At 50.9% G+C, this 27179-nt stretch overlaps 1 protein-coding gene across 4 annotated transcripts; it reads right to left on the bottom strand.

The window, feature by feature from the left end:
- Positions 1–121: 121 nt before the first annotated feature.
- Pex12 (peroxisomal biogenesis factor 12) lies at positions 122–26822 on the bottom strand. Of its 4 annotated transcripts, none has more exons than XM_037235562.1 (9): positions 26674–26822; positions 24204–24370; positions 22753–22861; positions 15870–16072; positions 6684–6786; positions 6060–6183; positions 4167–4356; positions 3149–3225; positions 122–813 (listed from the first exon to the last, which is right to left on the bottom strand). In XM_037235562.1, exons 2-9 carry the CDS (start codon positions 24318–24320, stop codon positions 696–698), a joined length of 1041 nt encoding a protein of 346 aa, XP_037091457.1. In that variant the 5' UTR covers positions 24321–24370; positions 26674–26822; the 3' UTR covers positions 122–695. The 4 variants fall into 4 exon arrangements, with proteins under 4 accessions (XP_037091457.1, XP_037091459.1, XP_037091460.1 ...); XM_037235564.1 differs by lacking the exon at positions 26674–26822 and adding an exon at positions 26569–26614 and having other exon boundaries at positions 24204–24384; XM_037235565.1 differs by lacking the exon at positions 26674–26822 and adding an exon at positions 26569–26597.
- Between the last annotated feature and the right edge of the window lie 357 nt (positions 26823–27179).

The raw sequence follows: 27179 nt of genomic DNA, 5'->3' as shown, positions 1-27179 counted from the left end.
AACTTATAACGTGAGCCCTTAAATTGACGACGTGAGTGATATCTGAGTGAGACTCAACGCTGTTGTTGAGAAGTACACACATCCGCAGCTGTACGGTCTCGACATAGTAACAGATGCTCTCCTTTGTTCACGCTGTATCTTTATGTCTGCGAAGACTTATGAGAGCCCCATCAAAGCAAGTAGCCACGATTCTATTCAAATTCAACAGTATAAACGCACTCTGGAAATAACTGGTGTTCCGATATTCTGTCGGAAGTAACCAACCCCTGTCCGAAGCCGAACGACCCGGCCAAATGGCCAGCGTGCGGTTACCTATACAGTCCCACGTTTTAAATGACATCACTAAATCTACGAATATTCTGAACCCACTGATGACCCGGTTCACCGTATCACGCCCACATCGGAGGATGACGACACAGCCGCCAGATGCACACAGATGCTGACACACATTACAGGAGCATAAACAATCACTCATCCAACAGCTCCACCATATATATCACGCAACGTCCACTAGGAACGTCGGACACGTGCTCGGAATGAAACGCCATCTGATGCACGGGTCCTTCCCAAATGTGTTCAGTCATACAAGGCGAGGCCTTAGCGCTGGATCAGATTAACGGCGACAACACATGCCAATGTGGCGTCCGAATGCACTCATAGTTAACAGAGCTACCACTAGATGTCGCCCCGTTCCATCACGAGTCCGGTGGGTAGAGTTTGTAAATCTGGTCTGTGGTGGCCGGGTACCAGGTGACAGGGCAGCGTCCCTCCTCACTGACATAGCGGAAAATGCAGACGTGGCAGAAGACGTGCCTGCAAGACATCAGACGTGGCCGTCAGCCGCCACGTCTGACGCGTGCCGAGGATCTTCACGGAGGTACGCCCTGACAAGACCGCTACAAGACCGTCGACATCTGGTTATGGCTGGGTAGCTGAGCTTGATGGCAGATTTCAGAGCTGCTTTTGCCTGACGTTGAACGCGAACGTTCCGCCGCCACCCTCTGTGAGCTCTCGAACCGGACACAGGTGGTCCTGCTGCTGACTTCGGAACCCGAACACGCGTAATTGGTGTTCATTTAGCATCGCAGCTGCTCACACACGCTGCTTCCTCTTAAAAAAAAACATCAAATTGAAAATCAACAAAGGACGTATAATCTAACTAGCTAAAAATTTAACAAATGAAGAGCTGAAACATACACGCTGCAACCATCCCACCACACAGAGGACATGTGCAGCCCCCTTGGTTATGATCGCATATTATGAGCACACCCATCACAAGTTTGCGGGGAGCGACGGGCAATTGTTGTTAATAACAACGAAGCTAAATTAAAAGTTATTAAAATTAAATTATTTTGATTAAATGTTGCGGCAGAGACGGTATTTCTTTGGCACACGCTTTAGCAGGCTGCAGACAGCGGTCATTCAGATAGCTTCTCTTTCTATGCGCGCAGATGGTAAATAATTGAAAATCAATCGCTTCAAGAGAGTTGCTAAGGGTTGGCAAAGGCGGACCATGAATACAATCCCCTTCCCATGGAATTCTTGCTAACCTTATACATCGGCTTCACTCTAAGCAGATCAAATAAGCATTACTATGCTGTCAAAGCCAGGTAATTGACGCACCTGAGATGTCAAAAACTAAGAAAGCTAGAAACATCAAATTCACGGCACGGATAAGCCTGTATATGAACTAACTTGTGGACATACTTGCGTCAAAAGAGAACCCTGGGCCAAGTAAAGGTAAGATCAAATAAATTAGGCTAAAAAGTGTCACACAAAATAAAACTTCAGATCGGTGTCGTAGTTCTCCCAGACCTGCTTATGTAAACATCTTTGGCTTTGATATCTCTACTAAGCAAAAGGTCGCGGATGTCTGTTTCAAGTCAGTGACCTTATCTGACCTTCAAAAGGTCACGGTGATAAATATCGGCGAGATGGATTTCGAGGTTCAATAAGCCCCAAGGATTACGCTAGGTGGTGCGTTCCTAAAACAGATTGGTCGGGGTCACTCTAGGTCAGCGACCTCTTCTGACCTTAGTGAATTTCAAATAACACATGTTGACCTCATGTGACCAAGAAAATTGAAAGGCATTAAACTTCCCTGCAAGGCAAGATCTCAAGTAAAAAAAAACACACAAAAAACGGTTTGACCTCCAACTGACCTTAATAATTCAACCAAGATCTATGGAATTCCTCCTAATCCTAAATTGAATGGACTAGCTGTCAAAGAAATTGTCTCAAAGGTATATAGCTCGGTCCAACATTCCGTTGTCCCATCAGATTGAACACATCTTAAGGATCACCTTCGCTGACCGGCATGGCCTAATTTGACCTGCCATAGGTCAACGACCTTACAAAAGTATATCCTCTCCTTTAATACCAAAAAAGCGACTATTTCATTAGCTACAGCTAAGCCAGGTTTGGCACGGCTAAATCGCGCGGTTCAAAAGTTGTGTTGGAAAACCTTCCGGGGGTCAAATTGACCCCACCCGAGCACTTAACTAACTCTATGCCTGCGATGCTCCCAGTGATCTACAGGCAGGTGGGCCTTCTTTCAGTGCCCAAGGACCCCAAATATACTTGACTGGTACTCTGCGACTGGTCCGGAACGTATTGTCGTGATCAAACCAACTAATTTGGGACGTAAAGAGTACACGGAACAGGGAAAAGGGAACCCCACGGCCAGCATTGACAAAAGTGTAGGTTATAGCTGCCAGTGATCAAATTTTAACTTCATTAACGTCCTGAACAGAAAAGGCCGATGCATCAACAGATGACAGGAAACTGGTCAGTAGGATCCGTCAGATGAACCTGACATTCTTATCCCATATTTTTTCTTCCATATACTTCAAACTTCCCTTTTTAAAAGGTCGAGGGCCTCTGAAAGAGCTTATAAACAATAGCCGAACATCCTGCGAGCAGCCCTTTTTTAGTGGAACAAGCGGCAAGTCATCGCGCACCCTTTTATAGAGCGCCAACAACTGCTGTGGCCACATCAGCGCTCAGGGCCCATGGCGCAACCGGGGTTCCAACTCGGGTCCCACACGTGAGAACCGAAGGCGCAAACGGCACTCGACATTACAGCACCCCGGACAGCAACCGGTACTTCTGAACGGCCCGTTTTTGGTGAGCGCCACCATCCGCCTACCCGGACACGGCGAGTACGGCCTCGCTTTCCCGCCTCTTGTCGCACAGGGGGCACCTGCGCTCTCCGGACCCGTCCACCTGGAACAGAGGGCGCCATCACCCTCACAGTTCACACCGCAGCACTCGACGCAGGCGTCACGTGTATAGACACGCTGGCGGACGTCACACGGGGCTGATCATCGGGACGCTCAGCTCAGCAATGACGCGTGACCAGCAGCCTCGACCGGCACCGGGCGGATGAGAACCAGGTCAAGGTATGTCAGACCAAGATCGGGATAGGTCGGACCCAGGTCGGGATAGCTCAAACCCGGGTAAAAGTAGGTTCTAAATCGGAGAGGGTCAGACCCAGGTCGGGGAAGGTCAGGCCAGGACATGTTAGGTCAGACCCAGGTCGGGGCGGGTCAAACTCAAATCGGGGCGCGCCAGATCCAGGTAGGAGTATGTCAGGTCCTGGTTGGGGTGGGTCGGATACAGGTCGGGGTAGGTCACATCCACCTCGGGGTAGGTCAGATCCAGGTCGGGGTAGGCCAGACCCAGTTCGGAAAAGGTCAGGCTCAGGTCGGGGTGGACAAGATCCAGGTTGGACTAGGTCACACCCTGGTCGGGGTAGGTCAGACCCAGGTCGGGGTTGGTCAAACCCGGGTCGGGATCGGTCATAACTGGGTCTCAGCAGGTCAGAACAAGGCCAGAGTAGGTCATACCCAGGTCCGGGTAGGTCAAACCTAGATCGGCATACGTCGGACCTAGGTCAGGGTAGTTCATATCCAGGCCGGGGTAGGTCATACCCCAGTCAGAACGGCGGAGATTCACCTCAGGTACATGAGACGAACATCAGAGGAGACATGCAGCAGGGCCGGTAAGACCCAGGTCATAGCCGGTGAGCCTCGGGAAAGGGCCCGTAAAAACCCAGACCAAGGCCGTTGAGAACAGGGCCAGGGCCGGTGAAACGCAGGCCACTGGTCAGGGCAGACGAGGCCGGGCAAGGGCCGATGGTACATCGGCTCACAGCGTCCACGCACCTCGGCGAGCTGAGCGGCCGGCGGCGGCGGCACCTCCGTCTGCCCCAGTCGGCGCGCGCTCCTATCGCCGGCGCTGTTCCAGCTCTCGAGGAACTGGATGAAGAACGAGCCCACCTCCATCGCGTGACGCAGAAGCCGTGACGTGGTATGCAGGCTGAAGAGCGTCACGGCCGCGGGCCAGCCCAGCCGTCTGCCGACGGCGGTTGTGTCAGGTCACGGCACATCGGTGGGCAGCGTCACGGTACCGCTGACTGCTGAGGGCAGCACCGCGGCCGTCTGACGGCTGAGAGCAGCACCGCGGCCGTCTGACTGCTGAGAGCAGCACCGCGGCCGTCTGACGGCTGAGAGCAGCACCGCGGCCGTCTGACTGATGAGAGCAGCACCGCGGCCATCTGACTGCTGAGAGCAGCACCGCGGCCGTATGACTGCTGAGAGCAGCACAACGGCCGTCTGACTGCTGAGAGAAGCACCAGGACACCGCTGACTGCTGAGAGCAGCACCACGGCCGTCTGAATGCTGAGAGCAGCACAACGGCCGTCTGACTGCTGAGAGCAACACCACGGCCGTCTGACTGCTGAGAGCAGCACAACGGCCGTCTGACGGCTGAGAGCAGCACCGCGGCCGTCTGACTGATGGGAGCAGCACCGCGGCCGTCTGACTGATGAGAGCAGCACGACGGCCGTCTGACTGATGGGAGCAGCACCCCGGCCGTCTGACTGCTGAGAGCAGCACCGCGGCCGTCTGACTGCTGAGAGCAGCACCGCGGCCGTCTGACTGATGAGAGCAGCACCGCGGCCATCTGACTGCTGAGAGCAGCACCGCGGCCGTCTGACTGCTGAGAGCAGCACCGCGGCCGTCTAACTGCTGAGAGCAGCACCACAGCCGCCCGCGGTGGCGTATAGCGTCGGGTACGATCAGGCCCGGCCATCACAGCCGTCTGTGAGGGGGAGGTGCAGGGTCCGGTAAGGGCAGGCCCAGCACTGTCCCGCCGGAGGCCATCACAGTCGTCTGTAAGGGAGAGGTGCAGGGTCCGGTAAGGGCAGGCCCAGCACTGTCCCGCCGGAGGCCATCACAGTCGTCTGTAAGGGAGAGGTGCGGGGTCCGGTAAGAGCAGGCCCAGCACTGTCCCGCCGGAGGCCATCACAGTCGTCTGTAAGGGAGGGGTGCAGGGTCCGGTAAGGGCACGCCCAGCACTGTCCCGCCGGAGGCCATCACAGTCGTCTGTAAGGGAGAGGTGCAGGGTCCGGTAAGGGCAGGCCTAGCACTGTCCCGCCGGAGGCCATCACAGTCGTCTGTAAGGAAGAGGTGCAGGGTCCGGTAAGGGCAGGCCCAGCACTGTCCCGCCGGAGGCCATCACAGTCGTCTGTAAGGGAAAGGTGCAGGGTCCGGTAAGGGCAGGCCCAGCACTGTCCCGCCGGAGGCCATCACAGTCGTCTGTAAGGGAGAGGTGCAGGGTCCGGTAAGGGCAGGCCCAGCACTGTCCCGCCGGAGGCCATCATAGCCGTCTGCTGCGGCTGAAGGAAGCGCGACTGTCTGTCAGAGAAAGACAGTGCTATTTCGGATTAGGCAAACGAAGAGTTTTAGCAAGCACAGCAATTGCAGTCGAGCAGTAAGCACAGATCAGGTGCTAACCACGTACAGACCATCAGAAGCAGAAGCGTAACAATGACTATTACTCGCTGCAGAGCGGCCGTTACAGAAACGGACATTGCATTCGGCCGAAACTTGGGACGCCTAAACGCATACCCAGCGAAGCGAGGCAAAAAACAGCGACGCAGTAACTCACTAGCATCCAAGGTGACGAGCGCCAGTGATGGCGTGGCGGCGGGCGTGCCCTACTCAAGCGCGTCTGGCTTCGCCGTGCCGCCGGCCCCGCTGCGGCGGTCCACTGACCTGAGCCGAGACCACGACGCCAGTTTGGCATGCCGCTCCTGGATCAGCTGCCAGTCGCCGCCCGTCAGCGTCTCCAGCCGCACTCCGGACAGCCAAGTCAGCGGCGAGTGGTGGTCGGCACGCTCTGTAGGCAACACTCGGCCGTCAGTAATGGCCGGTCCGCTCTGTGGGCAACACCCGGCCGTCAGTGATGGCCGGTCCGCTCTGTGGGCAACACTCGGCCGTCAGTGGTGGTCGGTCCGCTCTGTGGACAACCCCCAGCCGTCAGTGGTAGTCGGTCCGCTCTGTGGGCCACGCTCGGCCGTCAGTGGTGGTCGGTCCGCTCTGTGGGCCACACTCGGCCGTCACATGACCGCCAGTGGCGACCGGTCATTCTCCACTTCGAGTCATGGCACATGACACATGGTACACACAAGCACATGTGCCGCAGCGCTTCACGGAGAGGGCACTGCGGCACAGCGTTCAAGCACAAGTCCCAGGCATCCACCCTAACTGATGTGAGTGGCCCAGGTGAAGGGAACCGATGGGTTCACGGACACCAGTAAAAAAAAAACCGGCATCAGTTCCATACTTTTTATACAAAGCATTAAATCTGGCACGCCACACTCATCTTATATCGCTTACCGAACATGTATGCCATGTAGCAGAGGACTATGGAGAATGAGTAGGCAGCATGCAGCACCGGATACAGCCTCAGGAAGAGTTTGTGCGCCCGGCTGCGCCAGCCCTGCGACGTGCCGCAGTAACAAAGTTATACGACACGTTGGGGCGGGCGTTACAATAACCCATGTCGCAGGCTATCATCACACAAATTAATGTCATCACCCGCAATGCGTTTTTCCACTCGCTGTTACTTGTCACCATAAGCATCAAGAAAATAAACTCAAAATAGAAGATCGCGTTGCAAGGTCATATCCCATCATGTATCTGTTTTCCTAGCGGTAGTTTATGGTAACGATCAGGGTGTTTTGTTTTACTCAAACTCACCATGCTGTGCTTGATCTGTTCTACTTCATGAGCGAATGCTAACGACAAATGTTTGACATGCGTCACCACTGTTGTACGGATGTACATGATTTCGACATGAACAACCGCACAACAGGCCTATGGCACATGCCCGCATGTATGATGTCTGGCATGCACCTAAAAGGCCGTGAGCAGACCGTGATGAATTTTGGAATAGCTGAGTTTTAATAATCATACATCTGAGCTAAACTATTAACTACCTTCTCCATAAGATCACTGAGCTGTGACCTTAAGGACCTGGGTGCCGAAGACATGTGAAATTGACATTCCCCGTACCATTATTGGCTTTGAGCGCGCCATATCTCGCAAGCATTCACGTGAAAAACGTTGCATACTGAGCTTCACCCACGTTGAAGGCCTTCGCAGCGCCAATTCACGTGAGCGCGATGTGAGGAGCCCAAAACCGCCAGAAGTCTACACACATAAACCCAGCTCTGCTGACAGCTGCTCTTTGGAAAAATCTTCTACGATTCCGGAGAAGAGAAGCCTCAATGCGGCTTTCCGTTCAAAATATCAAAGCACAACGCCGCCGCACTCGCGGACACTAAACGCGTTTCATCCGCCTCCGGTCCTGTCCGCAGGAAGCAGGCCGCAACGCAGAGCGAGGACCGCTGCGTGTGACGGCTCCCTCAGCGAGGACCGCTGCGTGTGACGGCTCCCTCAGCGAGGACCGCTGCGTGTGACGGCTCCCTCAGCGAGGACCGCTGCGTGTGACGGCTCCCTCAGCGAGGACCGCTGCGTGTGACGGCTCCCTCAGCGAGGACCGCTGCGTGTGACGACTCACTCAGCGAGGACCGCTGCGTGTGACGGCTCCCTCAGCGAGGACCGCTGCGTGTGACGGCTCACTCAGCGAAGACCGCTGCGTGTGACGGCTCACTCAGCGGGGAGGCGCTGTTCCAATCGCACAGCCAGTTCGATGGTCGAGTCCGCGTCAGACGTGCCGCCAGACATACAGTGCTGCCACGCGCCCGGTCAAAAGCGGCATAGTCCGTGCGTCTCGAGCGAGCCGTTAGGGGTCTCGCATCGGACCGCAAATGTGCCGTGGTCGGCGGGGCGTGGCGTCGACAAGGCGGCCACCACAAACAACCAGTGATGTGTGGCAGCCCCCCATCACCCGCGCCACCCCAAAGCGTGGCGCGGGTTCAGCATTTAGTCCTTTTCGCCATGACCAGGCATCGCCCCAGCCCTCGTCACTCCCGACGGCTGGCGCAACGAGTCAGACCACCACACAACCCGCAGCCGGCAGACGACCTGGGCCTTCAAGCCCCGAGACAGCAATTATGCGTCACAGTTGAGAACGGCTCTGGCGTGACACCGTTCCAATCATTCTGGACGGCACCACGCTGAGAGCTCTGCGCCGCTTCCAGACGGGCTTATATGAGAGTCGCTGAGTAAGCGGCTCGACGGCCGCATCCCCGGCGACTCGTCTGTTTGCGCTCGACTGGAGGAAGCTAAATTGTGACCCGTCTCCGGGTGACTCATGCTGCCACGTCATCGACGACCGGCTCGGCGCGAGCCACGCGACAGGACTGGAGGCCGGGCGGCTGGCCGTGCAGCGTAGCCGGCCATGGCGATTACCCGACAGGCGGGAACGTACCGCAACAGGCCTCGCCACCTCGGCGGCGCAGCTGGTTGCGCGCGTGTCAATATAGGGAGATGTCATGGGTTCAGCCCTGACTACGGTAGAGTTTCTCCCCACAGGCTTCCACCCAGACGATGATAGCAGCTGGAGTGTGATCGCTCCGCCGCGAGATTAGCGCAGTGCCAACCAGCGCTCCGGCGGTGGGCTGGCGGGCAGGATCCGGTCCGGTAGCCCACCCCGAGGGGCCGGCGCTCCGGCGGTGGGCTGGCGGGCATGATCCGCTCCTGTAGCCCACCCCGAGGGACCGGCGCTCCGGCGGTGGGCTGGCGGGCATGATCCGCTCCGGTAGCCCACCCCGAGGGGCCGGCGCTCCGGCGGTGGGCTGGCGGGCAGGATCCGGTCCGGTAGCCCACCCCGAGGGACCGGCGCTCCGGCAGTGGGCTGGCGGGAATGATCCGGTCCGGTAGCCCACCCCGAGGACATGGCCTCGCTCTCGGCCGCCGGGCCAGTCTTCTGGCCCGATAAATATCGATAACTCTGTTGCGTACATGTGCTACGGTAGGCAAGCACGCGTGTGGTCAAGATTGCTTCACAAGGGTACCGAAAAAGGAAATCGCTGCAGGCGTAATGTACGGTATGTGTGTGTCCATGCAACTGACCCCAAAAAGGCCTCTGGGATGGGTCATCAAACATATCTTATGAGCCTCACCAGGCCAGCATGCGCCAATCACACTGTGTTCGGCGCGCTCGGAACGCGGTCTGCGTGTATTTTCTATGCTAAATGCGCTGAGCGAGACTTGGGCAGCAGCGGCTTCAACTGGGAATAGACGATGGCTAGCAGCCAGATAATGCAGATGCGGTGCCAATGAGCCAATGAGCTTCACAATGTGGCAGAAGTCGCCATCAGCCCCTGCCGCCGCGCCGATAGTTCTCGCCCAGTAAAACGCCAGCTCCACGGATTTGGTGGGGCACGAAAGCCAGCCTCATGCACCGTGGCCTACTTCGTAGCCTCGCGCACCGTGGCCTACTTCGTATTTGAATACGATCAGGTCTAAATGGAAACTACATTCGTGGTAAAAAAGGAAAAAAAAACGAGGGATCACCAGCGAGTGGCAGCGCTTCGACAGCGCAGGATTTCTTGTCTGGAGCCTCGAGCAGCCGCCAGCAGCCTTCGCGGCCAGGCAAATGACAGGCGTGTTGTAGACGAAGATGGTACATGCATTAAACAGCAACATTTTCGGTCGAAACCGCGCACAGGCACGCAGCGCATGAGAAGCAAAAGCAGGCAATTTTAACCGCGTGCCATCACGAAAATACACGATGGCCTCAAAGTCAAGTCGAGGAGGCATGCGCCCATGGGCGCGGGAACGGGAGAGCAGGCAGGCCATGACTACCCACTTTTTGAGAACTTTTAACATTCACCATGCCATGACGATGCATAGAAAGAACCGAATACACAACTGGCGTCCCCCGTCCTGAGATATTCCTACGCTCATGCCTGTGACTGGCGCTGCCGGCTGGGCCGACCTCGGATCGCGTGATTGTTGTCTGCCACGACCTCCCACGGACGTCTGCAGGCTGCACGGGTTCCGGTTCCTCGAGCCGCCTGTCGGAGGACGGCCCGACGGCGTACTCTTGGGTCAATGATGTCCATGGCGTCGAGGCCGAGCCGCGTCACGCCACTCAAGCCAACCGTGCAACCGAGCCTGCAGAGCCTCTCGTGCATCTCGGACGATCTTCATCGCGGCTCTTTCGCGTTACCGCACGAGTCCGTCATTTGGGCGCGAGCTGTCAGCAGCGCCTGATAGGATGCATCACGGAACCGCTGTTGGAGGATCAGCTACAGCTGAAGCCTCTTGGGTCAACCAGATCCAGATGAAAGCATTCCGTAAAAGAAAAGACACGGTGAAAACGGCCCGAGGACTACTCCAGTACCGCCGTGTGACACGGTTTAGTCTTCTCCGGGACCGCAGCAGGATCATCCGCACCGGAAGTCGACCAGGCCGAGTACCTAGACTCGCGCATGAGACGCAGCAGGAAGCGACGTGCCTTGCCAGCTACGGCGTCACAAGGCCATTCCGGCCGGCCGCCGACGGCTGGCTCACGCCGAGGCGGAACCCATTCTCGGCGGCGTCCGTCCAGGGCGCGTGATCCGAGCAGCAGCGGCAGGGCGAGCAGCAGGGCAAGGTGATACCCGCACTTGCCCCATCTACGAGAAAAGACGACCTGCTCCACAGTCTCCGATCGTATCCACTCTGCCCCGGGTAAGCGAGTAAAACTATTGGGTCCCATAGTGGTGCAAAGGGACAAGCTGGAGCAAAAATGACCTCGATGGTGTTCACGTATCTGACCAAAAGATCAGATCGTTCACAATCGTCGCTTCAACTTGCATTCCAACATGCAAATGAATAGATCGTTGTGTAGATCTTCACCATATATATCTTCTATTCACTGCAGTGCGCTGACGTCCGGAAACAACATACTCTGACAACGACGGCAACATGCAAGTATGCTACACATTGCTCAACAACTGGGTATACGCGGCTGGACATAAGTACCAATACTCGTCTTATTACCCTGTCTCGATGCGTGGAGGACACAATATATCCACCGCATCTATCCACTCGGGCAATGCACGCGAAATACTACAAGGAGTCAGTGAAGCGCACACCGCTGACCATCGCAGGCTGCCAATGTCTGAGCGACGAGCCACTGCTGACCATCGCAGGCTGCGAATGTCCGAGCGACGAGCCACTGCTAACCATCGCAGGCTGCCAATGCCTGACCGACTAGCCACTGCTGAGCCTGTCATCGCTGCAGTTGGAATCAATAACAAACAGGAGATCATTGACCTGTGTGGGCACCAAGCTGGACGACCCACAGATCATGACGCTAGATCACTGATCACTGTATATTGGGCCGTGCTTCGCGTGGCCTGCCGTCGGGAGCGCGGAAGCGACGAGCTGACGTCACGGACAGCGCCACGCCAACCACCGCAGACCTGCGCGCGGCACCGCGATCGGACGTGCGATGCGCGCGGCGCCGCGGTCGGACGTGCGATGCGCGCGGCGCCGCGACCGGACGTGCGATGCGCGCGGCGCCGCGATCGGACGTGCGATGCGCGCGGCGCCGCGATCGGACGTGCCATATGCGCGGGTCGCTCACTCACTCCCACTCCGAGCGAGCGCCTCCCGCCTTGTCCTTTTCAATGTCAGCTGTTGTCCCAAATAACAAGTGAATATCAAACTCGCCTCGAACAGCGCAGCTTAGTTCACGATATCCAAGCAAGTGTCCACGCTATTTGGTAGGAACTCTACGTGCAGGCATGCATGCATGCCAATGAACACGCTCTGATGACTTTTCCGAATTGAACAAAAATAATGACGCTGCGGGTGAGCAGAGGCAGACAGAGACCGCACAGGCGGGACAGGTGCGCGACTCTCCTAAGATAGAGCGGGTGCTGGTTACTGGGTCTGGCATCAAGTGGGATTCGTGTCTATTCCTCCTTGGGCCAATTGGCAATTGATTCCTTTGCTGTTGTTTTTTCAAAATGCTAGGACGGTATTCTAACATAAATATAAAGGAAGTGTTGGTCTATGAGTCATTACTAAAATCGACGTACCGCTCCCCAAAAAGAAGAAAAGCAAAACAGCCGCCGGATGTGACATTTGTTTCGAAATCATCGGCCACATCATCTTTCAAATTCTCAACATCTGTTCGCATCCCGCGAATATCCCCACTTCTGGAAACATTCTCAAGTGTATCCTATTCACGAGCCCGTAAGTCCATCAGATGCCTCTGACTTTAGACTTACTGCCAAGGGTGTCGATTTGTCTGCTATTTGTCTGATATTGTCTGCTATTGCCACTCCTCCCCAATGCTCAGTTCGCCTCTCCCAACAGTGGGTTTGCTTCCCCTCGCCTTCTGGAGCTTAAGTGCGGGTAGGACACCAAAGTAGGAGCTCAAAATTACATCAATTTTAATGAGTGTCTTTACTTATTGTTTCGCAGGTAAAAGTAACACCAAAAATGCAAGCTGAGATGCCATGTTAATTTGAGTGGAGCTGAATGAGCTAGTTACAATTTTAAAGCTCCATTTTCGTACCCTGTGTACTGGAGTATGGAGCTGGAGTACTGTGTACTGGAGTAAATAGGAGCTCAAAATTATATAAATTTCAATGAATGTTTCTACTTATTGTTTCGCAGGTAAAAGTAACACCGAAAATGCAAACTACGATGCCATGATCATTTGAGTGGAGCTGACTGGGCTAGTAACACTTTTACAGCTTCACATTCTTACCCCGTGTAGTGGAGTACTTTGCATGCTTCTTGCACACTTCATGTTTTTAAATAAAAGCGGATTAATATGTCTTGTTGACTTTTGCAATGTTGTCTGCGTGTGTTGTTATTTGTCTAGCGATATTCAAGTTCTACAAACTGCAACAAAATGCATTATTTTGGCACACCGTCCTATCGCCTGTACTTATTAACCGTCTGGGGAACCTGGTTTTGATGGCCGACGCCAAAAATTTAAGTCTGCCGAGTTACATCTTTCCCACTTCCCCGCCCCTTCCCGCCTTAACCTTCACTCCCAATCCTATTTTGCGAAACTACGCCCATGTTGTGGAGGCCTGACCATGACACGCGTCGGATTCGCCACCAGGTTACTCCAGCGCCAAGTCTGGACACGAGTGTCGATTTCCCGGCGGGGACAAGGCCGCAGCCCGCGATTGACGTTGGTCGAGCCCTGAGTCAATGAGGGACCTCCCGTGTAGGTCAGGGAACCACAATGCCTTACAAGCAAGGAACTCAAATTCTGTCTCGACAGAGTTCGAGGGGCCCGCGGAGGGACCCGAATGGCCCCTCGGGACCGGCGATCAAATGCCCGATTGGACGGCAAGAAGGCTGTATGTGGGTCAATTTAAGAACCCAGAGCGGCAGGACTGGCACAGAAATATCAGTCAACGGGCCTCTTGAAACGGGCCTCTACCCGATTGAAAACACCCCAAGACAATGCGGGCCTATCTTATCGGCCAGAAACCACCAACACCAAAAAGTCGGCTCGCCCATGCCCTTGCCACCAAAGCTGATGTGCTCGACCACACAAAGGTTCTCTTCAAACTTCAAGCCTAATCTAGCGATCCCACCTGGTCCTCTTATTACCTCCGCAGTCATACCCAATCTATTTGTACTGATGACGGGCGTGATGACTGACACTTTTCCAAGCCCCCGCCCAATCCTATCGGTGTATTCCAAGGATTCTCTCCACACCCACACTTCTTTCAGACATTTGCCAACATGTCCGTCCTCGCCGCTGACGCGCACTTGGTCCCATACGCTGACGATACGCAAGTTTTGACCTCTGAAAAAGACTCCCTCCCACAGCTCATTGCTACAATGGAACAGACACTTTGGTCTTTGAGTCTTTGGACATCTGGTTCCCCTTCAACGGTCTGCAAGTAAATGCTGAAAAAACGGAACTTATAGTTTGTGGCTGCAGTCAAAACTGTTGAGGTTTGACTCCCACTACTGTCCAGTTCCGTAAAGACGCAGTGCGTGAGGTCGAACCGTGACGAGCCCTGGCGCAGTATTCGACAGACATCTCACCTCGGACTCTCACGCATCAGCCCTCGTCAAAAAATCCAACAGAATCCTCATCGGGCTATCCCGCGCGCGCCATCAGATCCCAACTGACCTCCCACCTGCCCTGGTCAATGCCTTGGCTATCTCGCACGTTCGATATTATCTCGCCGTTTATGACAACGGGTCAGAGAAAAACACAACGCGTCCGAAAGATCTCGAGCCTCGCGCCGCAAGTTACCCCGTCGAACATCTGGTCATACCTCGAACGTAAGTGTGGAGCTGGGCTGGCCTACTGCCAGCCAGCTCTCCCAACACCCCTACATTAACTTGTTTCTTAAAATAGGTGTCACAACAGCACCTCGTTAACTTGCTTCTCAAAATACGTGCTACTGGCGAACCGCAAGCTCTCGTCTCTCACATATAGGGCAACTCTTCTCTTTGCTAACGCTCCACCCGTCAGGACAGTGATTTAGCTCTCCCACGCGTGATAATGGAGGCGGGTAGGCGACGCCTCCTGCACAGCGTCGTACAACTCTACACCGCTTTCCTTCCGGCACTCTGCACTTGACCACCCACGCCTTTGAAGTATGAACTGTGCGATCATTCAGCTGCAACTCGATGAATATATATATGCCTGCTTGCAGGAGTGTTCATGTTAACTTTCGGACGTAAGCGAGCCTTGGATGTCGCCTGTATCTAGCCGTACTGTTCAGTGCGCAACCATTTGTTGTCAGTGACATTTTGAAGTGAAATAAACCACAGCAGACCTGGCGTTGTGGCGGTTAGCTGGGAAAGTCCGGTATTTGACATCCTGTCATCTCGCAAGCGTCTCCGTTCAGTGTTAGATTTACATAGTCTAATTTCATGCATCTAACTTTGTTCCACTGAATTCTAAGCTGGCATGTAATTTGGCAGGCAAGATCTGTCTAAGAATTCTTGTCATCCTCCTGTGCCTTCAAAAGGAAGATCTCAAACCTTTTGGAGGCTGTTTTGTTTTAAAGCTATCATCCGGTGGGTTTCAGAGCACAGGCTTAGAGCAGAAACCTTTACATACTTTAGACAGACGCTTGACCCCGCTGTATACAGAAGCATCTATCATTCGGCAGTTAGAGTTTGACTGCCATATAAGAATGACATGCATGCATTCTCACTGCAGTAATACCGAGTTGCAGCGTCAGCAAGAGCGAATTCAGAAGTAACATACCAATCAACAGGGAGTTTCGAAAAACCATTCTGCACTGAATGGACTCATCACTAGTTTTCATGGCAACAAAACATTCCTGGCAGTAGGTACGCACCACACAGGATGCCGGAGAGCTATGGTGCAAAGGCAAAACCGTGCACTAATCTCAGAAATAATACACGGCGTGATTTCTTAGCACGGCAGGGAGAGCTTGCTGGATATGTCTCTGGGTCCTATGTACCTTTTCTGGACCACTTACATGGCCCACAATATATCGGTAAGGTTCCCTTTCAACGATCCGAGATGCATGAGTCTGGTGCAGTAGGTCAATCAGCACTACAACAAGTCACACGCGATTGGCTGAATGCTTAAACATAAGGTACATTTCACACTTATTTTTACTGAAATGAAGACAAGTGTACCAATGTTTACCAAACCTGTTGATAAGTCAATCCACCAGCGTGCTCGTGCTCCAGGTCCTCGAATAGCTTGTCCAGCTTCGTCTTGATGTACGGAAAGCCGCTCAACCAGAGAAGGCTGCGATAGACTTTTAGGGCTGACAACTTGAGTCTCGGGTCCTGGCCACTGTCGCCGAGCGGCGTCCGCTTGATGCCATAGAAGTTTTCAGCCAGTGACCCAGCTTGAAGCACACCGAGGTCGACGTAAGTGGGGCGGAAAGCGCGTGCATGGAACAACATGGAGCGGAAGTGGAGCGGAAAGCGCGTCCATGGAACAACATGGAGTGGAAATGGAGCGGAAAGCGCGTATATGGAATGACATGGCGCGGAAGTGAAGCGGAAAGCGCGTACATGGAAGAACATGGAGCGGAATTGGAGCGGAAAGCGAGTACATGGAACAAACCTAACGATTTACGTCCATGCAGCAACAGAGAGGTAACTGGCAACAGCACACCACAACACGGAAAACCAATGCTTACTGGCAGCAATAGTGGCAGTGACATTTCCCGAACCGAACAAAGAATTGTCATGGAACTAACAGCATGAACTGTGCATACTGTCGCATCGTTTCGATACAAGGACACTAGCTAACCAACGTAGCTCCACAACCGTAACCGTTTTCAGACACAGGGAGTATTTCTGGAAGCATTTCAGTACTCGCTTGACATCTTGACACGAGATCCCGGCATCAGAAGCTCCAGACTAGTCAATGTCGGCGTAAAAGCTCGCAATGCCGTCAACCAGGATCCTGAATCATTCAATCCTTTGAAGTTACGTATTCACCAGGCCTTTAAAGGATTACTGTAGGAAGCACAAAGCAATGCTCCGACGACAACACAAATTGCATGTAGGACGACAAGGACATTGCATTTGGAAGCGCATTAGGTTTTTCTGTGATGTATTCAAGTAAAATATTCCACTGCGCTCTTTAAGGTATGCCTACTTTCAGTTTAAGGTATGACTACATTCAGCCGCACGTGCTGCACGCACATGCGGCACGCACATGCGGCTGCACAAAGTCTTCATTGCTGAGCATCGAACACGTAGGATTCAATTCACTGATTATGAGATACGCGGTTTAAGTCCCCTTCCCTGTCTCCTCAATCACGGGACCTGCCGTTCCCGTCATCACCTTGGTGGCTCACCCCAGCCAATATTAGCTGGCAAACACCTAGACGGCGGTGACATGTATTAATTACACAACATCAGTCTCTAATTTATAACACACGATACAGTGGTAGCTGCATAACCATCGTCGTACTCCAAGGAAACGGACCGCAATCTATCTTGCGCAAAACTGCACGATGAATTTCGGGTTATTACGCTTCTGCTGCGGCAGCATTGCCGAATGAACACGCACATCATTCCCGTCCCGTCATTACGCTGCAGCGGCACGGGGCGCACACTGTAACGAGAGTCACCGCTAGGTGGCGCAAACGAGAACTGCGGCGTGCGGCGTGCGCGCGCGCGCGCACACACACACACACACACACACACACACACACACACACACACACACACACACACACACACACACACACACACACACACACACACACACACACACACACACACACACACACACACACACACACGCGCGCACACGCACACGCACACGCACGCGCACGCGCACGCGCACACGCACACGCACACATTATATATATATATATATATATATATATATATATATATATATATATATATAATCTACGAGCGTCACCAAAATAACAAATAGCAACCTGTTTTGTTCGGAACGCAGTGTGCCTTATGTCATCCAAAATACCAGATCCTTTCAACCGTGTGATGATTTCATGATCGTGATATGCGTTGAAAACCAACCACGACCGACACAAAGCATCTCCACTTGCGCCACCGTGCAGCCAACGAGATCTCCGCGATGTCGTGAAAGATTAACTTTTATTTTGGCGTTGTCTTTAAAAGGAGTGTCCACATTTGGAGACATCGAATCAAGCATCAAATATGATAAAATATTACTCTAGTGGTCCAAAATAAAATAAGTCCACTTTTAACCAGTGATATACATTCAAGTAAAAAAGACTGATCTAAACAAAATGATTTCTCCATCTCGTGCATGCGCTTCTCGACACACTATTGCTTGATTACGTCATCGTCCCTTGCACAACATTGATTGAGAGCCAGTTGATGGCCGTAATATATGAAAATCGTGCTCATGAACGCCAAATGTGAACGGCTTGACACATTACTTGCCTTGTCTTAAATGCTGAATGGCTAATAGAATGGCAAAATTTGAATAACGTTATGATGACATCATAGGTGCCTCGGTGACCTTGAAACCTCGGTGAGCTTGAAATAGTCTCCCCGAAACAGTTTGCACATTTTCGCGGGCGTGTGACTCTGAAACTGGAGGGGTTTAGGCCTTCAGAAGGGTGGGCTGTCGACCGCACCAAAAGCTCCTCAATATGGCTATTTCAGTTCAAAACTCCATACAAATATCGAACACACCTTCCAAGCGCTCAGACAGCAGTTTTTCAGGATTGGGTGGGTGAGAGGGGGGGGGGGGAGGCTCAGCCCACCCGAAAGTACATAACGTGACGCTCCTGATCATACATGTACAAGCATGCTATATGTCCCCAGCAACATAGTTTGGGTCACTTTTAGGTTTGGGTTTGGACCATACTCAGGTCACTCCACAGAGTAAGCGATGCTGAAAACTGTTGACCTGCTAGCGGGTAACATGGATTGTGGCTTAATAAAAACGTTGACGACGAACACGTCGAAATCTTTGGACAGAGTTCAGCATTACCGGCTCCTGGAGAAGCATAGATGGAATAAGGTTAACGATTCCTGGGTTCGTGACCCAGTAATGATCCCGCAAAATCTTCTCGAAATCAATCCTCGCAAAAGTGACCTGTTCGTAAAATCATCTCGACTTAAGTTTGGGAAAAATTTCGGGACCTACTTTAGGCAGGCAAAAATTAACCCTTCGTCTTCAGCAAAGGTCCTCAGAAATGTTGTTGATGCCAACCTAAATTAGAAGTGTGAGGTATCAGCCACCGTGAGTCGATGCTATAGCACTCTACCAGGTCTTGCGAAATTGAGCCATTAACTGCCATCACCTTACAACTGAAACCAGAAAGATTGCAACTGAAGCGTTCGTCCATCCCCACACAAGATACTGCCTCACAGCGCGGGGTGATCGCTATTAAACGCAAAACAGCATTCAAAAGGATGAAATTTTGGCGCCAGAGTTATTAGTGGAACCAAGAAATCCGAACATTTATTTCCCGCCTGGAAAAAAACGTTCGAGGTGGCTCAAAATTGCCGAACTTTTGGCCGAGCGCGACCTTCCTACTCTCTACACCTACTAAGACCGCCAATGGCCTAGACAGTCTACGTGCCTTTGTGGTCCTGCGCGCTGATGTGTCTACCCAGCTTACGCGACGCTCTGAACGCCTTCCGTACAAACTTATGAATAAATAACAATAAAATAATGAAAACCCCGCGTTTATAACTAAAAAGAACCCACGTGTATGAACTGAACTCACCCGCCGGGTGTTCCTGTGCCGCGCCACTTGCACGTGGAATCATCTACCGCCAGATGGTAGGCCTTAACATCGGCGAGGCACTTTCGAGCAAGTGAGCCGACCTGTTTATAGATTGATCGTGCGAACCGTGCAGCCTAGGGGCGTTTCTTTAAAAAATGGCCTATCCGTGTGTAAATTGTAACTGAACCAGCTGTTCAGTTCGTCGCGATGTTGGGTACATGAACTAACTCGGAACAAGTAAATGCGTAAATACATGCATGCATTCATGTGATAACACACGGTGCGTCAGACTTAACGCGCATTCGGGTGGCGGTCAAATTGGCCCTCCCGCGAAGGTTTTCCCGGAATAGTTTCCGAGCGGCGCGACGGAGGTCGCTGACCCAAGGCAGGTAACAGTCAGGCCGTGGTTTCAGCGAAGGAAATTTCTATGGAATCGTTCATTCTGATCCAACAACGGAGTGTTAGACGAAGCCATACATCTCTGAGATACCTTCTTAGGCAACATAACAATTGAATGAACAAATTACATTGACCTGGGGTCAGGTATGAAGATCAGACCAAGGTCCAAACCAACTTGTTGTATTACTCTAGGCCTTGCTGTATGAGGTGGTTCCTGGTGCTCATTTCAAATGTGCTGATAACAAGAACCGCATTATACACCTCCCATGAACTTTGTAAATGTCAGAATAGGTCACTGACCTAGAATAACCCCGATCCAGATTTCATTTTTTGAAACATACCGCCAAGCGTAATCTTTGTCGCTTATCCAAATGCAAAACTCAAGGCAGTCTTGTATGATTTTGGTCGCCATGACCTTTAAAAGGTCAAACAAGGTAACTAATCTGAGATAAGCATGAGGACTTTTGCTTAGAACAGTTATCTAGGTTCTAGGGGCCCTTTAGATGCCAACCTAGAATTTAACCTTGTTTTAACTTATTTGACCCGAAGAGCATGACCTAGGAACCCCAAACTTTGACCTCAGTGAGTCCACGTACCGGTCAACACACCCTGTGAATTTGGTGTCTCTAGCTCCCTTAGCTCCCGAGAGCTCAGGGGGGGGGGGGGGAATTGACCATCCCATCCCAGCGAAGAGTATCCAACCGGCCAACCGGGTGCGTGTTAATTCCCACTTCTTGTTCTTCCGCGTGCGACACCAGCAGGCCCAATTTCTTGAATTTCCTGCTGCGAGGGCTTAGCGTGAAACTGTCTGAGGTGCACTCAGTTGCCGAAGCTGCAGGAAGTGATGCATTTTTGGGTGGGTTGAAAAATAAATTTCTTACGATATTTGGCCATAAGAAATATCGGTTATTAACAACGAACGCCTACCATCAGCTACGGCAATAAAGAATTGAGGCTGATGTCAACTGCGACACGCGGTTTTTTCGCTGGTCTTATCATCAGGCGGGCATGCTCGTTAAAGAAGTATCCCACCGTTTTGGTGCTTTCACTGGCTGTTACATCAGACGCGCACTTCTCGATCAGTAACAACAACATTCTCAAAATTCTTCTGAATAGCTCAGAATGTCGATCTTAAGTAGCCGACCCAGCGAGAGCATTCTCATTTGACTCTCTCCTCACAACCATGACAGTAATACATTTAATTTGCCTGATTTTGTCAACGCTTTGTGTTCTGTTGTTTGCAACAAACTAGCGTGCCACCCTGTTTGTATAATAAGTGATACGAAAGCTTGGAAGACCCTGCTTAGGCAAAAAGACCTGCAATTATAAAACTTTTATACCGCGAATTCAACGAAAAGTCATACGATGACTTTGATTTCTCCCTATGGCGTTAGCCACAGCGGCTTTTTGACACGCACTTGGGCGCGGGGAAACGGAACATCACATGATCTATGTGACGCACTGGTTCAAACTTCAACCAACTTCTCGATGACAGCCCTTGCCCGCTGGACCAATTCCAAACGTTATTTCATTCACACCAGTAAGTACGCACGGTGGTTACCAGGACGACGATGATCGCGACTGCAGAGGAAACGCGTAGTAGCGCTGAGTGTAGTGCCGTTACAAAACGTTGACAGCGTAATTTGAGAATAATCAAAATTGATTCCCCGATGATGTGTTGACGCTGCTGCAGTGACACAACCCAGTATTATTATTAAACGTGTCTAGTCCTGAGCCTTCATCAGAGTATGTTTTAGAAATTGCCCCAAAGGTGAAGCATTCCCTTTAAACAACAGTCATGGACTCGTACCACCGCAATGACGCTTGTGAAAAAAATGATCAACAATCAGATTTTAGCATTCACACGGGAAAATTGTTACGACTCCTTGCTCTAAAAGCATGCAAGCACCATTGCATGTTGGTTAAACGAACAAATAAGCCTTTTTGCTGGGCCTGAGTGTGACAGCTTTCTTGACAGGCGGCGACAACGTGTGCGTTATAAGTTTTGCGTTTTGGAGACGTCATTGAGGGCCCCCGTAATTTCCAACATGACTTCCAACGCACTCCAGAAATTGCCACAGACTTCTGAAAATTGTAGCGGAATCCTGAAATGCTGGATTGTCACAACTGAAAACAGCTACTCCGACCAGGCCTCACTCAAAGCCGGTCAAAGTTCAGACAATACGGTTTGTGAAATTGCACGCTGACGGTAAAGATCAGTGTACCTCGGTCTGCTACGCTCTTGCATCCTGATCATTCACTGCATGCACTGGTAAGTTACAATCGTTTGAGTTTTGAAAGAATGGATCCATTCCCTTGTGTTTGGCTATCATCAGTTTCGAAAGAATGAATCCATTTCCTTGTGTTTAGATACCATCTACATGGCGCCATCAATTACGCCTGTAATCACCTCGCCCATCCCGCGTCGCAAATGATGTCTTGCTAGTAAGCAATTCAGCGTAACGAGAGGCACACAACGTCGGCCCATACGGAATTACACGTTCGATAAGTCGCTGTGATCTGTGTCTTGTATTGCTACATTCAACAAGAACATAGACACCTAACAACAATTTGTTGGATTTATTTACCATTAATAGCCAAACCGTGCCAATGAACACTCTCAACACGCGAATCGCCTTGCCAACTACATCTAGCCTTATCGCTGTTCCGCCATGAGGGGTAGCACAATCGGCAACGCATTCGTAACGCAAAATTTTGTATGTTAGGGCTGACTCGAGCGGAGATTCTGGTTCATCCCATAATGGCCTCTCGCTGCTTTTTTTGTCACCCTATGGCGCACCAAAGTACCAAGAGTTCATAGCGTTTTGAATAGGTATGCCAAGTGGTACATTCTGTCACACATGCCTGCCAAAGCATGCAAATGGTTTAACGTAACTTAAAATGATGTCTCCAAACAAATGCAATGGCGTGCGTACCGTACGTGAAGAGGTAGTGTCTCTGGACGAACGCATTTGCCAGCAGGAACAGTTCATCGAAGTGTTGATCGAGCCAGAACTGGGTGCGAGGATAGCGAGTGACGATCATCTGAAATAGCCGAAGCCATCGGCTATGTAGGGAACGCCTTTTCTAAGAACATGAATAACCTGCTGAGATCTACAACATATGGATCTACCATACAAATCAGAACAGGGGAGAGTGAAGCATTCTGTATAAGCCGTTGCTAACTTTTTTACAAACGCACAAGTAAAAGAAGGCATAAAAGATGTCGCATGCATAAGAGCCCCGAACTTCTACATTTGATTCAAATGAATGGGCATTCCAACGTTCACATGCGGTTTTCAGTGTTCATTACAATTCTATTTCAAAACTCGCCACCACGCATTCAACGCATCATACTTTAGTGTATCACATTGAATTATTCGGGTCGATAAACACCTAAAAGTGCTAACGAAAACAAAATTGCCCCGGGCCAGTAACATATTTTACTGTTTGCTGTCACTTTTTAACAACAGCTAGCACAACGGGTCACCGAGCTCGCCATTTCGGCCGGTGACCCACCGCAATTAAACCCTCGGAGCTTCTGTCGCGCGCGTACAGCACGTGCCACAGACAAGCCACCCAGCCGGATGCGTACGTCAATTTGTCGCCGAGCCGGTGAAGCCGGCAGTAAAGGCTGGGGGCTAATCAGTCCCGCTGTTTCCGGCGATTAAGCCTTAATATCGGCACACAAGTGCGCCGTTTGTCGACAGACAGCCGGACGAACATTTTCACACCAATGGTACTTCTCTTTCTCTCCCCCCTCCCCTCTAAAAACCAGTCGAACTTGCCTAACAATGACGAAATTGCATTTATACTGTATTTCCTGAGGCACAAACATCTTTTTGTATTTCAACGAAAGGAGCAAATAGCACATCATGTGTAACATTAAAACATGCGCAGCGAAGTGGCGAGAAAATCACGTACAGCGTGCTGTGCGATCGACAATATATGACATACTCAGCATGGGGTAAAAACCTGCCGTGTCTGAACATACTGAGCAGCTGACGAGACACAAAACATGCTCCCCATCATAAAGATACTGCATAACATAAACTGATCCAGGAGACAAGAGTCAATCAGCACAAATTTAAGTCGTATCAAAAGTGGGACATTTCATTACCTACTAATATGCGTGGCACATTCGTACACTTCAGCCTGGCTACATAATATGTGATTACGAAGTCCCGATCCCGCCCACAGTGTGCCTGCCTGGGATTCCACCACAACCTGAATGTCAGACTGACCGAATCTATGTGTTGTATGACTGTAGCGACCATTCCTTCCCCACAAATAAATATCTTGACGTGCTGCCATGACCTAGTTTTAAGACATCCTGGACCATGGCTGCCTGATCTACTCTGCACAAATGCCATGAGTGCTGACCAACCTTGCAGATGTGTTGAACAGCTGGGTGCAGTGATGTGAATAGGCCATCCACAGCGATAAGCTCAAACAGGGTCGGCCGGCCCGATGCCGTTTCCGTGAGATGAGCCGCCTCAGCCATCACTGGTGCGTCCCTGCCTCAGGCAGCGCTCAGGCCATCACCACCTGCAGCTGAGCATCAATCACTTCAGCTGTTGTCACATTGCTGAAAGAGCACTTTGAATGATGAAGCCTTTTAGAAGCACCTTGCATAAAACGAACATTTTGATCACGGCAGTGGCAAGAGTTCAGTTGCACCACACAATTTCAGATTAAAATGCTGAGGCACTTTTCAAAGAAGATTGCTTGGAATTCATGATGCAAATGAAAGGGAATGCCTTCCTTTCATATGTGTCTAGGGCTCACATAGCCGGAGCAGGGTGCTGAGAGACCTACATCAGAAGTTCCTTTGGTGCACAGTGTGGCCAGAGAAACTTCTGTCTTGCTGTGTGTAAGATAGTAAGGTAGTGCATTGCACCAATAATTTATTTGAGGACAGTGCACCACATTGCATTTAAAGCAGTGCATTACATAAATGATGTGGGGGGCACCACCTTGATCCCCTCCCTAATGGCTTTTTCCAGAATAATTTCTGAACCCCACAGCACAGCTGCACCAAACTTTACATAGCTGAAGCAAATTGGAATAGCAAATCATTTGATGTGAGAAAATTCAAGGTAGCTTGTAATGTCTCTGACCTATAGCAGGCCGAAGTTGAGTCATGGGTACCAATGATGGGCATTTCTTGGCAATTGCTGAATGTGATGCAACAACAGGGTTAGATGAAGCCATACAAATCTGAGATAATTTCTTAGGTACTGAACCAACTGGATTTAGAAAATCAACCAATTCCATTGACTCAGGGTCAGGTATGAAAATCAGAACAAAGTCAAGACAGACCTGTTTTTGCCTGAAAGCTTGGCTATATGATAGTTTCTGGTGCTGACCTTTTGATGACAGGGACTACAACAAAATTTTCCATGGACTTTTTAAAGGTTTGAGTAGGTCACTGACCATAAATGACAAAGATCAACACTTTGTTTTTGGGAGCATATGTCTAACACAATCCCTGATGATTCATTGAATGGCAATACAGGTGCAATCTCATAGATACATTGTTATAGAACATATATCTAGCTTCACAGTGGTTGCATGAGGAGGTATGGGGGCACCTAAGACACCCATCTGGAGTTTGACCTTGTCTGACCTTATATGACCTAAAGGCCATGACATAAGAACACCAAATTTTGCCATACAATAATGTTTGCTATATATATAATTTTGGCATATAAATGCCATATGATAATAGAAGGCATTTAATAGCTAAATTAACAGTTCAATATACATAATCCTATCAAAATCACCATCACACAACATGTGAAAATTCACTGCCATCTTTGCAAACAGTAGCATGTAGTCCAATGTTTGCACTTTGTGACTGAACCCTACTAGGCAGGCAATGCTAATTTTCCAGGGGTGGCACAACATTTCTACAGTTGGGGAAGGGAGGCAGACTATTCCAGGGGTCTCCTGGACAAACCAGAACAGGATCTTTCTTATTGACAAAGAAGATCTCCAAATGTGGCAGAGCCTCACTCTCCTATCACAGAGCATCCTGATGAGAAGCAACAGCTTTCTTATATATAAGAGGGGCCTCCTGGTTTAAAGAAATACATCCTGTTTTAGAAAAGGGGTCTCCTGACATACAGAGGGTGCCTCCTTATCAAGAGTAAGAGGGCTCTTCATTTATAGCTGGGGCCAAACAAATCAGTATGTGGGGCCTCCTGAACACAAAATTGGGCCTAAAGAGATATCTAGACCTGATTCAGTAGGTGTATGCTAGCTTACTGACAGGCCCCTTTAATCCAGACTTTGGTGAGATGTGTAACCACAAAGTCTCAGCTTGGCCAAATGGCATCTCCCAGAATTTTGAAGGGGAAAAAACACACCCCCTTTGGCAACCAGTGGGGGAAGCTGCTTTCCTACTGCCTGCTGTACCATCCCTGCACTATTCTGTTATCTCTGGCAAGAAACAGGCTTGGGTGGGGGTTCCAAGATTCCAAGAAAAGTTGCAGCGGACCCCCGACTCCTACCATGCCTTTAGGAATAATGTGATGCATCATACCATCACTTAGCAAGTTGTTGTGATTCTGCAAAGCTTAAATTTAAACATGGGGCCAAGGAGGCATGCCATTTGAGCAGTGGTGAAAACATCTAGAGAAGGGGTGACAGCAAACATAACCTGTACCTTGTTTTGTCCCCTGAATTGTCATGGGGTTAATGGTAAATGCTACTCAGAGTTGTGAGGCAGCTACCCATTTACCCCTTACCTGCCACCCCAGTATTCTGGCACTAACACAGTTACACATGCCTTCGTTAGCACATGGGCGGCATCACTGAGGCAATGAACACGAGCTAGAAAAATGGATAAAAACCTTGTAATTGAGCCTTCATTGGAGCTGAAATGTTGCCTTCCTTGACAAAGTCATAAATTTGTTTTGAAAAAATCAGGACCTAACAAGTATACACAACGCAAGACAACCCATCTTCCAACCGACCATCCCCCGCAACCGAATCCAACGGACGTTCCTACGCTTTTCATTTTGCTGGCGCCTTTCCCTGCAGACAACCCATAATCGTATGTACTGCGCTATTGATGTAAAAGACTGGAATGCACACCCAGAGATAGTTAGTAGAATATTGACTTAGGAGATAAATGTGTTACTGGCGTTAATATACTCCGGTTTTTAAAAGCTGGGTGGAAGTGATTTCAGGTCTCTCACTGAGATTCCTATCAAATCTGTATAAGTGCTGGGTTCGGCCAGACATGAAACCCCTAAACAATATCTCAGTTTTGGTATGCTATGCCTATCAGCTGGAACACTAGAATACAGGACTAAGGGAAGGATAACGACAAATAATACCTTTTCATTGCGGTGGA

The sequence above is a fragment of the Pollicipes pollicipes genome, unplaced genomic scaffold, assembly GCF_011947565.3.
Source record: "Pollicipes pollicipes isolate AB1234 unplaced genomic scaffold, Ppol_2.1 Scaffold_7261;HRSCAF=8764_pilon_pilon_pilon, whole genome shotgun sequence".
Taxonomy (NCBI): Eukaryota; Metazoa; Arthropoda; class Thecostraca; order Pollicipedomorpha; family Pollicipedidae; genus Pollicipes; species Pollicipes pollicipes.
This window is presented reverse-complemented; position numbering and strand designations above follow the sequence as displayed.